The sequence below is a fragment of the Mastomys coucha genome, unplaced genomic scaffold (genome assembly GCF_008632895.1).
Source record: "Mastomys coucha isolate ucsf_1 unplaced genomic scaffold, UCSF_Mcou_1 pScaffold17, whole genome shotgun sequence".
In the NCBI taxonomy this organism is placed as follows: Eukaryota; Metazoa; Chordata; class Mammalia; order Rodentia; family Muridae; genus Mastomys; species Mastomys coucha.
Genome location: NW_022196899.1, coordinates 34,575,259 through 34,591,143, shown reverse-complemented (window position 1 = coordinate 34,591,143; position 15,885 = coordinate 34,575,259). Strand labels below are relative to the sequence as shown.

The 15,885-nt window shown below is 40.7% G+C and overlaps 1 protein-coding gene across 4 annotated transcripts in view; it reads right to left on the bottom strand.

The window, feature by feature from the left end:
- Positions 1 to 10,211: 10,211 nt before the first annotated feature.
- Abhd18 (abhydrolase domain containing 18) overlaps positions 10,212 to 15,885 on the bottom strand; it is a 41,409-nt gene continuing 35,735 nt past the window's right edge. For 3 of the 4 annotated variants that reach the window (XM_031376691.1, XM_031376690.1, XM_031376692.1), the window contains 3 exons: positions 12,594 to 12,972; positions 11,461 to 11,623; positions 10,212 to 11,160 (listed from right to left, as the gene is read on the bottom strand). In XM_031376691.1, the coding sequence (XP_031232551.1) occupies positions 11,109 to 11,160; positions 11,461 to 11,623; positions 12,594 to 12,972 (594 nt within the window). In that variant the 3' untranslated portion in view covers positions 10,212 to 11,108. The remainder of the gene's footprint in view (positions 11,161 to 11,460; positions 11,624 to 12,593; positions 12,973 to 15,885) is intronic. The other variant, XM_031376689.1, reaches the window with a different exon arrangement.

Genomic DNA, 15,885 nt, shown 5'->3' with positions numbered 1-15,885 from the left:
TCCTCCTCCTCCTCCTTCTCCTCCTCTTCTTTTTTTCCCCCAAGACAGGGTTTCTCTGTGAGGCTCTGGCTGTTCTCAAACTCACTCTGAAGACCCGGATAGCTTCACGCTCAGATATTCCCCCTGCTTCTTGCTAGGCGGCTTGTGCCACCACTGCTGGCCATAACTGCTTCTTGTAAACAGCTTCTATGTTTTTGTTGTTGTTCACTCTAGCCTTTTTCTGTTCTTTTTTATTTGTTTCATGTTTTGTTTTTGAAGAGCAAGCAAGAAAACTTTTATTAAGAGATAGAATGGGGGCTGGAGAGGTGGCTCAGCGGTTAAGAGCATTGACTCTTCTTCCAGAGGTCCTGAGTTCAATTCTCAGCAACCACATGGATCTCTTCTGGTGTGTCTGAAGACAGCTACAGTGTACTCATATAAATCAATTAATCTTTTTTTTTTTAAAGGGTAGAGTAATATCTCCATAGGAAGGGTCTAGAAAATGGGTTATCCTGTGTTTTATTTGTTGCTTTGTATTTTTTGTTTTGTTTTATTTTGGTATGTTTATTGTGATGGAGTCGCATTAGGTAGCCCAGCCTGCCCAGGATATTGCTATGTAGCCTAGACTGACTTCAAATTTAAAATCTACCAGACTTAGCCTCCCAAGTTGTTCCTGGAGCTGTAGTCGTGTGCCACTCAACTTGGCATTCCTCCTCCTGACCTTGTACCAGAGAAGTCTAATGTCCCCAGATAGTAGCAGTGTGCAGTCTTGCCCTCTAGTATCTGAATATTAGAAAGGTCTGAAGATATGGAAGTTCACAGTCCTCATTCCCTAAGGCAGATCACCAAAGGTTATCAGCAGCGTTTTCTCTCTACCTGGTCTGTATTTCTTATCTTTGCCCTTTTAGCCATAGAGATAATAACCTTTAATAACCTAATAAGCCTTTATGGTGTACTAGCTGGCTCCAGATTCTCTGAAGATAGTCTATACCTCTGTAAATAGTCCTTTTAACAACTTCAAATTGTGAACTTTGAGTGTTCCATCTGTTACTGGCACCATAGCTGAGCCAGTTTGCCATTGCTAACCTCCATTTTGTTCCTTGACTTTTCCTTTATAGCTACAATATAGCTTATATCAGATTCTTCCTCCAGTTCCTAGTTCAGAACCATGGAGGAGCCAGGCAAGGTGTCAGGCACTTGTATTCTCAGCTAAACTCAGAGGTGCAGGAGGATCACTTAAACTCGGGACAGAGAAACCCTGTCTCAAAACAACAAAGACAGTCTTACTATCTAGCTAAAGCTGGCCTTAAACCTGAAATTTTCATTTCTTTCTTTTTTTTTTTTTTGTTTTTTGTTTTTTGTTTTTTTTTTTCGAGACAGGGTTTTTCTGTGTAGTCTTGGCTGTCCTGGAACTCACTCTGTAGACCAGGCTGGCCTTGAACTCAGAAATCTGCCTGCCTCTGCCTCCCAAGTGCTGGGATTAAAGGCATGCACCACCACCGCCCGGTGAAATTTTCATTTCTACTTGAGAATATAAGGCACAAAACAACTCTTCAAGCTTAGGCAGCTTTCAATAAAGCAGTCTTACTGAAAAAGGAATTTAGTATCCCAAAAGTTTATGTGTCTGGGCTAAGAACTTCCAGTCTGTAGCAGCAGAGCTAGAATTGATGGCTGTCTCTCTACCTTCTCATATTATTTGGTGTCTTTCTATCCCTCTGTCAAGTTTTTTTGAGACAGGGTTTCATGTAACCCTAGATGTCTTTGAACTACTAATCCTCCCACCTCCGCATCTGTGATGGTTTATATATGTTTGGCCCAGGGAGTGGTACTATTACGAGGTATGGCTTTGTAGGTGTAGCTGTGGCCTTGTTGGAGTAGGCATGTCACTGTGGGCATGGGCTTTAAGACCCTCCACCTAGCTGCCCGAAAGTCAGCCTTCTCCTAGCAGCCTTCAGATGAAGATGTAGAACTCTCAGCTCCTCTTGCTCTGTGCTTGCCTGGATGCTGCCATGCTCCCGCCTTGATGACAATGGACAGAAATTCTGAACCTGTAAGTCAGCCTCAGTTAAATGTGGTTCTTGTAAGAGCTCCCTTGGTCATGGTGCTCACTGCTTTTGCAGGGCACTAGAACCTGGTTTCCCGAATCTATAGCAGATAGCTCCCAACTACCTGGACACCATGTTCGGACCACCACTGGCATCTTCACTTAGACGCACATACACATACAGACAGACACCATAAAATAATCTTTAAAAATAATAACTTCTAGGGCTGGAGAGATGCCAGCAGTTAAGAGCACTTGTTGCTCTTGCAGAGGACCTGGGTTTATTTTCCAGCACACACATGGTGGTTTATACCTATCTGTAACTCCAGTTCCAAGGGATCTGTCTAGTGCCCACTTCTGACCTCTTTGGGCACCAGGCACAAATGTGGTGCACATATATACATACAGGCAAAGTACCTATGCACATGGAAAAAAATCTAAATTAAAAAAACTTTCAAAAATGCAATGGTAATATTTAATCTTTTAACAATATTTTAATAAAATAAATAAAATAAAAAAGAGAAAAGTAGACCCTTTTCTCTTTTCCCATTCTGAAGAAACAAATTTTAGTTTTTAAAGTTATGTATGTGGGTATTTTACCTTCATATATATGTGTGTATGTGTATATATGTGCATTATTTTCCCACAGAGGGCATCAGATTCCCTGGGACTAGAATTATGAATGGTTGTGAGCCACTATGTGGGTTCTGGGAATTGAACCTGGGTCCTCAGTAAGAGCAAGTACTCTTCCCTTCTGAGCATCTCTCCAGCCTAACAGAGCATGCATTATTGTTTTGAGACAGGTTCTTCTTGTATATCCCAGGCTGGCCTCAAATTGGTGAACCTCTTGTCTCATCTATCAGTGTTGACATTACATGCAGGTACGACTACACTCACCCACCATTTCAGACTTTCTGGTGGCCTAATCTAGCTTACTATTAATTTACCTATAGATATTGTTGTTCTTCCTATGGGGCTGAAATCCCCTTCAACTCCTTCTGTCCTTTAACTTCTCTATTGGGGATCCCACGCTCAGTCCAGTGGTTGTCTGAGAGCATCCACCTCTGTATTTGTAAGGCTCTGGCAGAGCCTCTCAGGAGACAACCATATCAGGCTCCTTTCAGCATGCATTTCTTGGCATCCACAATAGTGTCTGGGTTTGGTGACTGTATATGGGATGAATCCACAGGTGGGACAGTCTCTGGATGGCCTTTCCTTGAGTCTTTGCTCCACACTTTGTCTCCATATTTGTTCCTGTGAGTATTTTGTTCTCCTTCTAAGAAGGACCGAGGTATTCACACTTTGGTCTTCCTTCTTCTTGAGCTTCATGTGGTCTGTGAATTGTATCTTGGTTATTTGGAGCTTTTGGGCTAATATCCACTTATCAGTAAGTGCATACCATGTGTGTTGAGATTGGGTTACCTCACTCAGGATGATATTTTCTTCTTCTATCCATTTGCCTGAGACTTTCAATGAATTCATCATTTTTAATAGCTGAGTAGTACTTTGTTGTGTAAATGTACCACATTTTCTGTATCCATTCCTTTGTTGAAGGACATCTGGGTTGTTTCCAGCTCCTAGCTATTATAAATAAGGCTGCTATGAATATAGTGGAGCATGTGTCCCTATTACATGTTGGAGCATCTTCTGGGTATATGCCCAGGAGTGGTATAGCTGGCTCCTTCGGAAGTAAGTACTATGTCCAATTTTCTGAGGAACCGCCAAACTGATTTCCAGAGTGGTTGTACCAGCTTGCAACTAACCAGTTCCCCAAAGCTCTCAGGGACTAAGCCTGGAGTACACATGGCTCCAGCTGCATCAATGGGAGGAGAGGTCCTTGGTCCTATGAAGGCTTGATATAGATGCCCCAGTGTAGGGTATCAAGGTCAGGGAGGTGGGAATGGGTGGGTGGGTGGAAGAACATCCTCATAGAAGCAAGGGGAGAGAGGGGATAGGGAGTTTCGGGGGGAGGGACAGGGAAAGGGGATAACATTTGAAATTTAAATAAAGGTTGTTTTTGTTTGTTTCTTTGTTTTTTGGAGGGGAAACTGGGAATGGAGAAATTTACATGTAAATAAGGAAAATATCTAATAAAAAAAAGTTAAAAAAAAGAAATGTAAATAAAGAAAATATCCAATAAAAAATTTCCCTATAGAGATGTATGAGTGAAATCTAGAGTTGAATCCATTTTTATATTTAAATTTATTCATTTTATTTATCATTGTGGGTGTGTGCAAGAATCGTGTTTATAGGTATGCATGTGCCATAGCACACGTGTAGATCCACAGACAACTTGAGGGGTCAGCATCCTCCGTCATCTACCTTTAAGTGAATTGCAGAGATCGAACCCAGGCAGTCAGGCTTGCATGACAAGCATGGTTGCCTGCTGAGCTATTTTGTGGCCCTTCCATGCTCTTTTGTGACACTTTGACCACACATTAGGTAGCTGGAGCTGTGCAGATTTCTGGGCCTTCTATTCTATTGGTCTATGTGTTTTTGTGAAATATTTTGCTGTTTTTGTTACTAACTCTGTAGTATATCATGAAGTGAGATGATGAGGTATTGCTCTTACAGTATTACAGTATTGCTCTTTTTGTCTACAATAACTTTGGGTCCTGGGGTTGTTTTGTGAGTTTATATGAAATTTAGGATGTTCTTTTCTAATTCTGCTCAAGATATCATTGGAATTTTGGTAGGACTTACACTGAATCTGTAGCTTGTAGATGCCTTTTACTTCCTTAATTAGGTTTCTTCTTAGGTTTCTTTTTTTTTTTTTTTAGGATTTTTTTAATAAATTATTTTTTTACACTCCATATTCCATTCCCAGCCCACATCCATCTTCCGACTGCTCCACATCCCACACCTCCTCCCCAACCCCCAACCCTGTCTCCATGTGGATGTCCCCACCCCTATCCCGCCTGACCTCTAAACTCCCTGGGGCCTCCAGTCTCTTGAGGGTTAGGTGCATCATCTCTGAATGAACACAGACACAGCAGTCCTCTGCTGCATGTGTGTTGGGGGCCTCATATCAGCTGGTGTATGCTGTCTGTTTGGTGGTCCAGGGTTTGAGAGATCCTGGGGGGTCCAGATTAATGGAGACTGCTGGTCCTCTTACAGGATTGCCCTTCTCCTCAGCTTCTTTCAGCTTTGTCTAATTCAACAACGGGGGTCAGCTGCTTCTGTCCATTGGTTGGGTGCAAATATCTGCATCTGACTCTTTTTTTTGGTTTGTTTTTTTTTTTTTGTTTTTTGTTTTCAAGACAGGGTTTCTCTGTACAGCCCTGGCTGTTCTGGAACTCACTCTGTAGACCAGGCTGGCCTCGAACCCAGAAATCTGCTTGCCTCTGTCTCCCAAGTGCTAGGATTAAAGGTGTGAGCTACCACTGCCTGGCTGCATCTAACTCAGCTGCTTGTTGGGTCTATTGGAGGGCAGTCATGATAGGTCCCTTTTTGTGAGCTCTCCATAGCCTCAGGAATAGTGCTAGGCCTTGGGACCTCCCCTTAGCAGCCTTATTTGTGATAGCCAGAAGCTGTAGGATACAGAAAATGTGGTTCATTTATACAATGGAATACAACTCAGCTATTAAGAATGAGGATATTCTGAGTTTTGCAGGCAAATGGATAGAACTAGAAAATATCATCCTGAGTGAGGTAACTCAGACCCAAAAGGACATGCATGGTATGTACTCAGTAATAAGTGGGTATTAGCCAAAAAAAAAAAAAAAAAAAAAAAAAAAAGTGCAGAATACTCAAGATACAGCCCACAGAGCTCAAACAGGTCAACAAGCTGAAGTGTCTAAGTAAGGACACCTCAGTCACACTTGGGAAGAAGAAAGCAATCACAAGTGGGGAGGGAGGGAGGGACCTGGAAAGGAAAATGGACAGAGTGGGGGAGGTGAATGGGGGGAGGAGAAGGCAACTTGATCTGGTATTGGGTGAAGGAAAAGGACTGAAGCCCTGAGGGCCAGCAGAAAGAGTGGAAACAGGCAACTTCAGGATTTAAATAGGTGGTTGGAGGCACCCTCCAGAATGCACCAGAGACCTAGGAGGCAAGAGACTCTCAGGAATCAAAGGGAGGGTCCTTAGATGAAATGTCCACAGTAGGGAGAGGGAACTTCCAGCAGGAAGACAGGGCATCAAGTGAGGGATGGGGTTGCTATCCCACAGTGTCATCTCTGCCCCATAATTGTTCCTATCTGAAAGAATTACACAGGTGTCTAAAGACAGCTACAGTGTACTTACATATAATAAATAAATCTTTAAAAAAAAGAAGGAAGGTCTGCCATATATAACGCTGGTACCTACAAAGTCATTGGTGGGAAAATGAAGGAAAGGCTTATGGCTTTTTTTTTTCCTGATGTAAATATTTCTGCCTTTATTATATTAATTAATTTATTATTATTTTGTAGTGGTGGGATCAAACTCAGAGCCTCACAAATGCTATCATTCTACCACTGAACTATATCTCTAGCCCAACTTTTTATTATTGAATGGCTCTTGAGTGGGAGTAGTTGTGTTACTGGATAGCTGCTTCCATCCCAAGGAGATGATACACAGTAGTGTAAAGGTGTTTGAGAGGAAACAAGTCAGTGCTGTATGGGTTACCTGGCTTGGGCACTGGCATACTATGGCCCTAGCCAAACCCTGTCCACACCTTACAGCATAAACTAAGACTAACTTCCCCCCCACCTTCCCACCCCCACCCCGCCACCTCTATTCCATTGTTGGGTATTAAACCCAGGTCTTGAATGTGCTAGAAAAGCACTCTAAAGATGAAAAGAGGGATATTTTATGGAACGTGAAAAATCATATGAAGTTCAAATTTCAGTTCTACCTTTTTAAAAAACAAGACTTAACTTTTTATGTACACTAGTATTTTCTCTGCATATATGTGTGTGTGAGGATGCCAGACCCCACAACTAGACCCCATAACTAGTTTAGTTATAGACAGTTGTGAACTCCACATGAGTGTTGAGAATTGGACCTGGGTTCTCTGGAAGAACAGCATAGTGTTCTTAACCTCTTAGACATCTCTCCAGCTCTCAGTCCCTTAAGTAAAACACTGCTGGAACACAGCCATGTTTATTCACTTTTGTTTTCTGAGGTTGTTTAATAATGTACTAATTCAGTAGTCACAATAAAACCGTGTGTGGTACTGTTATCACTTTATGGCATCATACAAGTATGGAGAGCAATCAAGTGGAATTTTATAAACATACTACAAAAGGTCCACTCAGGAAGCAGAAGCAGGTAATCTCTGTGTAGAGGCCAACCCTGTCTGTCTATATAGCAAGTTCCAGGCCAGGCAGAGCTATATCATAAAAGGAAATCATTTACCTGGGGATTATCATCAGATTATCAGGCAGTACCTATCTGTGCAGACATTCTCAGAGCAAAATTATGCAAGCTATCCTGGTGGAGTAGCCTTGACACATGAGTATTTGCAAAAGATTTTGATGATAGGGAACAAAGCTTTGAATAATTAAATAAATTAATCAATTATCAATCAATTAAATAAATTATCACCTTTGGAAAAAAAATTCTACTATTCAGTTCAGCATAGTTCCCCCACCCCTTTAGTTCCAAAGCTTGGGAGGCAGAGAGGCTGAGAGGCAGAGAAGCAGGTAGATCTATGAGTTCAGGGCCAGCCTGGTGTACACAATGAGTTTCAGATCAGACAGGGCTGCATACTCAAAAAAGAACTATTACTGATTTTTTGAGACAGTTTCTCTGTGTAGTACTAACTCTTCTGAGTTCACTGTACACCAGGCTGGCATACAACTCAGAGATTCACCTGCCTCTGCCTTCTGAGATAAAGGCATGTACATGCATGCAGATGCATGTACAAACCAATGGTACCGGTATGGAGTCAGCCCAGCTGACTTTGAACTTCTCTTGCCTCAACCTCTCCAGTGTTGGGATTACAGGATCTGAGCAACTACATCAGCCTTTCGAACCATTCCTTGGCAACCTTTGTCCAGAATCCCATTCCTCCCAGCCAAAGGGAATCCTTGGTTAACTGACACCTTGAGGTTTTGTTTGCAATATGTTTACTATCTCTAATGTAATCACATCCGAGTTAAACACTGAGAATCAAGTGTCAGAAAGCTTGTCCTCCTGGGATCACAGGGTGCCAAGCTGGTTCCAAAGAGATACTGATAATTGTGTTAGAGCCTTCCTTATTTCTGCCTTACCTTATGGGTACGATATCTAAGGGCAAACAAAAATGGCTCAAATTTGGACACATGAATCAAATGAAACATGCTTTTGGTAGTTGAAATTATACCTCTTTACAAAGAAAAAACACAAAGCAAATAATTTGTAAAATATATTTTTATTAGGAAATATAAAATTTGGCAAATATTTTAAAAATTGTTATATTGTTAATATTATAATAGAGAAAGCACCCCATTAAAATGCACTGATAAAATGATATACTTACAACACTGGTAAATCATGAAGTATAACTACAGAGCTAAATCTCCAGGGTCTTTAGGACTGTTGGAAATATAAAGTAGTAGATACATATAAGAATGCCCACCCTTATGTACACCAAATAAAATTGGGTCAAAAATGGCGAGCTCCTTACAATTCTGCTCTGAGTGAATCTGTAGTGTTTCATAGACCTAATCTAAAAGTGGCAGGGAAATGGCAGGCAGAACTTCTTTGAGAATACATTAATTTCTCAAAGAATATATACAACTTGTGTGTGTGTGTCTGTGTTGAGGGTGGCAAAGTTCAGGGTAGGGGGCTGGAGAGTTCAATATAAGAGGCGGGGTGTGGAAACCAGGTAGGAGCTGAGGGATGGTGGGAGAACCTGGGGCAAGGTTTGATTTGTTATGTTAGATAGGCATTTCAGCCATTTGTCCCAAGGGTTTGAGACTTTATAGTATTAAGCTACTATTTTGCAGAGTGGATTTGAAGAAATGTGAGTAAAGGCATTTTCTTCTCTGAATTAATAAGTTTAGGTAGTTTTGTGAATGCTGTCTTGAAACAGTTACTTAAAGGATGAAAATAAACTTACGTGTGACAGGTAGTCCTGGTTGATCTGGAATACACTATGTAGAGTAGGCTATGCTGGCCTGAACCTCCTGGCTGCCAAGTGCAGGAATTTCACTTGCACTTTTCACATGATCCTCTGTCTTGAAAGTGCAGGAATTTCAGGCATGTACTACCAGTAACACCCAGGGTAGCCCTAGTTGTCCTGGAACTCCTTTGAAGACCAGGCTGGTCCTTGACTCTGCCTCCCAGTGCTAGGATTAAAGGGGTGTGTGTAGTACCACTCCTGGCTCTACACCCAGTTCTTTTGTTTTTTGTTTGTTTTGTTGTGTGGTTTTGTTTTGTTTTCAAGATAGGGTATCTCTGTGTAGCCCTGGCTATCCTGGAATCCACTCTGTAGACCAGGCTAGCCTCCAACTCAGCAAGTGCTTGCCTTTGCTGGGATTAAAAGTGTGTACCATCACCACCATGGCCAGTTTTTTTTTTTTGTATTTGTAGTCAAACCTGAAAATACAAAATTGCTGTAGCTCTAACAGTTCTACTGTAATGTTACTTGAAAGTAGTCTCCAAGGGGCTGGAGAGATGGCTCAGTGGTCAAGAGCACTGACTCCTCTTCCAGAGGTCCAGAGTTCAATTCCCAGCACCCACAAGGTAGATCAAAACCATCTGTAATGGGCTCTGATGCCCTCTCCTGGTGTGTCTGAAGACAGTGACAGTGTACTCATATACATAAAATAAATAAACCTTAAAAAAAAGTAATGTACAAAAAAGAAGCTACTCTGCTACCCATGACTTCACAGTGAAGATGTTTAAATAGCTGTTAGAATTTTTAGTGACAGAGTAGAGTGCCACAGCAGCTTTCTAAAAAGATGCAAAAGGTATGTCACAATCCAGACATCCTCAATAGACCAGCAAGACCTAATTTAAATTTAAGGACAATACAGATTTCAAAGTAAACACATTGATCTTTTCAACCTTTTAGCTCAGAGCAGTTTAACACTAGCACCAAATATCTTTCCATATAATTTCCACTTAAAAAGTTAGCAGTGTGCAGAACCTCATGCTTTTCTGTACAATGGTTTCACTTCATATGTAGCTGTTAAATTCTGGAATTAAAAGGTCAAAGCTGTTAACCCAGTTTGGAAGCACCTGAAGAACAGGTGTATAAAGTGTCTGACAGAACCCACCATCTAGTACAATGTGCTTTTATTATTTCCATTTTTCAACACAAAACTCTCTTAAGTAGAGAAAACCCCCATTTCCCAAACACCTCCAGCTTTTGTTTTCCTTGGGCAGTGCTGGGGACTCGCCTCAGAGTCTAGATAAGCTGGGCAGGCATGGTCCCAGCCCTGGCACTGCCGGAGATCTGCTTGCCTCTGTCTCCTACCTGCTAGGATTAAAAGCATGAGCTACCACGCCAGGCATATTTTTTGAGACAAGGTCTCATGTAACTTAGGCTGGCCTCAAATTTGCTATGAAAAAGAGAATGACTGGACTCCTGACCCTCCTGTCTCCACTTCTCAAGTGCTGGGATTACAAGTAGACTACCACATAGGGTGTAGCTCAGCACTCAAGGATGTTTTCATAATTCAAAGCTAACACTGATTTAATATCTTAGGTAGTTCTATGGCAATAAATTACCTGAAGTTGAAAACCAGATTATAAACCTACTACACAGACAAAAAGGATAGACATGGGTTTTTAAAATCATGTTAATGGCAAAACTGCCACAGAACAGTATACAGTACATGTGATGTTACAATCTTAGTTTCAACAATTCTATTAAAACCCAATAGTTTCTATTTATTCTCAATCAATAAATTATTCACAGTTAAAATGTTTTCACAAATAGTAACAACAGATATGAGATTTTTTAAAGAGTTACAAATATTTCAGGATTGTATAATTCAAGTGGTGTTTTTACATTATTGAGATGTATCTACAGTTGGTAACTGACCCGTAACACTGGCAACACATACTAATTTGGCAACAATCAGGTATGTAGTGCTATCTGCTTGTTTTTCACATCATCATAGGGTGAACTCTTTTAGTAGGAAATAAGATGTTATACAATACATCGATCCAATTAGTTAGCGTATTTATGAAGGAAACGTTCAAAAGCATCGTAGATGGCTTGTCTAAAATGAAATGTAAAGAATTAGTCATTAACAAATATGGGGAAGGGCAGATAACTATTATATTTCTAAAATTATTTCTGGTTAAAACTATCTGATAAAATGTGATATCCCACATCCTTCATTCTCTAGAGGACAAAATAAGAGTACAGGAAAAAATACCTCAGTGTAAGATATAAAGTATTATGTATTTTTGTTTTAAGTTCTAGTCCACTTCCTTGCTGGCCTCCATATATTTCTTAAGGCAAAAAATATCCCCCAATCAAGCAACAAATAAATACCTGGTTAGACAAATCACCTCACCTGAAGAGTCCTTGTTTAAAGAGATAAGCACTGATATGGCCCCCTTCCAGATACCGGATTTCACAACCAGGCCAAATTTCTTGTAAGCTTCGAACTCCTGTTCGTGGAATATAGGCATCCTCTTTGGCTTGTACCACTATAATGAGGCTTGGGTCAACTGGAACTAAGTATAGGATTTTGATACATTAAAAAGTTGTTTGAGTTTTGAATAAATACATAAAATCATATTCCCCAAAGAAGATGCACCATACCTGAGTCTGTAATCCTAGCTACTTAGGAGGCTACAAGTTCAAGACCAACCTGAACAATTTAGTAGACCCTGCCTCAGACCCTGGGGTGATGGCTTAGTCAAGGGCTTGCAACACAAGCATGGACACATGAACCCATGTTAAAAGGCTGAGCAGAGGGCTTCATTCTAGTCTTGGCTCTGGGGAAGCATGGACACTGGCCAAGCCAGTCTAGTGGAATTATTAAGCTCCACCAGGGTGGAGAGTGACTGAGGAAGACACTTGTGTTGACTTCTGGTTTCCACATGTATATGTACATACAAATCAACACACAGACACACACACACACACACACGACAAATGACAAAACAATATACCATGGTACCACAATATTCATCTAGTAAAATCATTTTTTAAAAAAATTTCATACAGTCTAGACTGGCCTCCAATTCACTTTGTGGCCAAGAGGCTAGCCTGTCCCTCCCTCCTGTGTGCTAATGCTAAGATCACGGCATGTACCACCCTTCTCAGTTGATGCACTGCTAGGGATTGAACCCAGACACTGTGCAAGCTATATCCCTAGGCTTAGAGTGAATATCCTAAGGACACATACAGAGACAAGAACAAAAACAAACACAAGATTGCTGGAGAGAGGGCTCAAATGGTTGAGAGCACTGGCTGCTATTCCTGAGCACCTGCGTTCAATTCCCAGCTCCCACCTAGTGGCTAACAATCACTTGTAACTCCAGTTTCAGAGGATCTGACACCTCTTCTTGGCCTCCATAGCACCAGGAATGTTTGTGATGTATAGACACGCATGCAGGCAAAACGCCTATCCACACAGGAAGTGTATGTAACGAGTATTTACATACTCCAGATATTCCCAGTTTCATAGGCAATTAGTACCTGAGAAGTTTGCTACGTGAGTGCATTCATCCATGACTCCTTTCATGAATATTAAAGATTCTTTTTGCAGATTGCTTCTTCTTCGTTCTCTGCTGAGCAGGTGAAATGACTGAGGGTTGTAACTTGCAAACCAACTTTTGTTAGTTGAGAGTGTTTGATTCAAGCATTCCATCTTAGCTGTATCTTGCAACAGTTGCCCTTTTGAAGGAGCACTGATAGATGTTTTACCAGAATTATGGCACTCGGCATCCTTTGGGGATACAACTTGGTCTGTCATATCTAAATTTAAAGTTCTGGAAACCAGATCCAGGTTAGTCAGCTTGTCTGCATTGCTAGGGAAGTGTTTCATGAACTCGTGTCCCATTTTGAAAGAATCTGTCTGAACAGATGATAAGAAAAGCCATTTAATATATATTAAAACTTTATGAAACATTTTAAAAACAGAGAAGGTAAAAAGTATCGATAAGTAAAATATGGCACGGCATACATAAAATGGCCTAGTCTCAGAAACCCATGAACAGCTAGGGGTGGTGACATACACCTATAATTACAGCACTTAGGCCGAGGCAGGAGAGCAGTGTGTTCTAGGCTAGCCTGGGCTACCTGGTGAGAATTTGTCACAGAAAACCACCACAGCCGCCATCACTGCCACCACACACACAGAGTCATAGGGGTCTTTTTTGTTCTCTCTTGTTCTGGCATAGGGCCCTGCTACATGGGCTCCCTCCCACTCTTGATCCTTCTGCTTAAGCTTCCTAGGTGCTGAGATTAAAGGCACAGGCAACCACTTCCAGCTCTAAAGTCCCTTCCCTTTTAAGGCACATGGATGAACACTGCCGTATGAATAAACCACGCACAAAGGGGAAAATGTGTGTCCAGCTTATTATAAAAGGTCTCCCACACTCACATTTAAAGATGGAAACAAATTGGTGGTGGTTAAGGGGATGCATGAAAGTGGAAGTGGTAATTATTGTTCAACGGATAGAGTTTTACTTTGGGAAGATGAAAAGATTTTGAAATGGATGGTGGTGATGGCTCACAACTGTGAGTGTGCTCACTATCAATGAACTGGACTATCAAAATGATTAAAATGGCATCTTTTAAATGGTAAATTTCATGTAGGTAAATTTACTGTCATCCTTACAGGGACAAAGGAAAACCAGATGACAAAATTTGAAGAAGATGAAGATAAACGGCACATTTCTGTTGAATGTTTCCTAATAAAGTCAAAGTTGCCAGGCAATGGTAGTACACACCTTTAATCCCAGCACCCAGGAGGCAGAGGCAGGCACATCTCCAAGTCTGAGGCTAGCAGAGTTCCAGGACAGCCAGAGCGACACAGAGAAATGCTATCTCAAAGATGCAAAAACAAACATAGAGACAAAGTTATCAGGTTTTACTGCCAAAAGTTTCAAAACATAGCTATAATCTTTTCTTTTCTTTTTTTTCTTTTTTTTTTTTCTTTTTTTGGTTTTTCAAAACAGGGTTTCTCTGTATAGCCCTGGCTGTCTTGGAACTCACTCTGTAGACCAGGCTGGCCTCGAACTTAGAAATCCACCTGCCTTTGCCTCCCAAGTGCTGGGTTTAAAGGCATGCGCCACCACCGCCCAGCATCTATAATCTGTTTTAATTCCAGACTTTCTAAAAGTTTTATGGGCATATCTGTACTACAATGTACATTTTTTTTTTTTTGAGACAGGGTCTCTCTGTGTAGCCCTGGCTGTCCTAGAACTCACTCTGTAGACCAGGCTGGCCTCGAACTCAGAAATCTGTCTGCCTCTGCCTCCCAAATGCTGGGATTAAAGGTGTGTGCCACCACTGCCCGGCTACAATGTACATTTAAGCACAAGAAATAACTTCTTGAAATCCTTTCTTTGGGATAGACTAACAATTAAAAACAATACAAAAGAAAAAATATTACCTATGAAAGTTGCAAAAGTAGATTCAAAATTTATTGACTTATAAGTATTACATAACTTAAATGAAAATAACATATATACAAATAAAAATCAAAAGACCAAATGACATCCTTGCAAGATAGCCTTGTAACTTAAGACAAACTGCCAATCAATTTTAAAATTTTATTTATTTTGGAGACACGCCCTTGCTGGTCTAAAGCTTACTATGTAGAGCAGGCTAGCTTCAAATAGGTCTTCCTGCCTCTGCCTCCCAAGTGCTGGGATTAAAGATGTATACTACCATGATGCCTGGTCAAATCATCTTTATTGAAAGCTGGAATTAAAATAATTTTAAAAAGTATAATAGAAAATAATGAGCTAAAAAGAAAATGTGGTATATAGTATATTATTAAATTTTATTTATCTGTAAATAGTTATGACCTTTGTAGGAAAATGGAAGAAACTGGAGATGATTATGCAGAATTAGCCAGACTCAGGGAGACAAATACTGCATATATATACACACACAAACAAAAAACCAAAAGGAACAGAGAAACATGAAAAGGGAAGAGACAGAGATAGGTAAGGCAGGAGAGCAAATAGCAATACAAAGCATTTTAACGTGTAAAAATATCACAATGAAATCCACTTATTTGCATAGTAATAAAAATTATTATTATTATTTATTTTTTTGAGACAGTGCTTCTCTATAAAGCCCTGGCTATACTGGAATTCATTGTGTAGACTGGTCTGGCCTCAAACTCAGGATTTATCTGCCTCTACCTCCCAATTGCTGGGTTTAAACGTGTGTGCTACTACACTTGGCTCACAAAAAAAATTATTTAAAAAAAAATCCAAGATGAGCAAAGGACACACACACACACACACACACGTACAGGAAAACACATGGCTTAGGCTTATAAACATATGGTCAATATCACCAATAATGAGATAAAGCTATTCTAATTTTCCTACCAGTTGAGTTTAACAAACTCCCCAACCTCAGCACAGCTAACACCTGGTTAGAGGTTCCATTTCTACCATAAACCCAGTTCGTAGGGCCAAATACCTGCCAAAATGAACCGATAGGACACCTGGAGTTCAAGCTCAATAAACTAAGTACCACTGGAAGCTGCTACACAGAAAAGTGTTATTTTATTTATATAACTAAATATGCAATCAACTTTTACTCCAATGTTACAACAACATTAAAATACTCCAGCTGGGGGGCTGGCGAGATGGCTCAGTGGTAGGAACACTCACTGTTCTTCCTAAGGTCCTGAGTTCAAATCCCAGCAACCACATGTTGGCTCACAACCATCTGTAATGAGATCTGACGCCCTCTTCTGAGGTGTCTGAAGACAGCTGCAGTGTACTTACGAATAATAAATAAA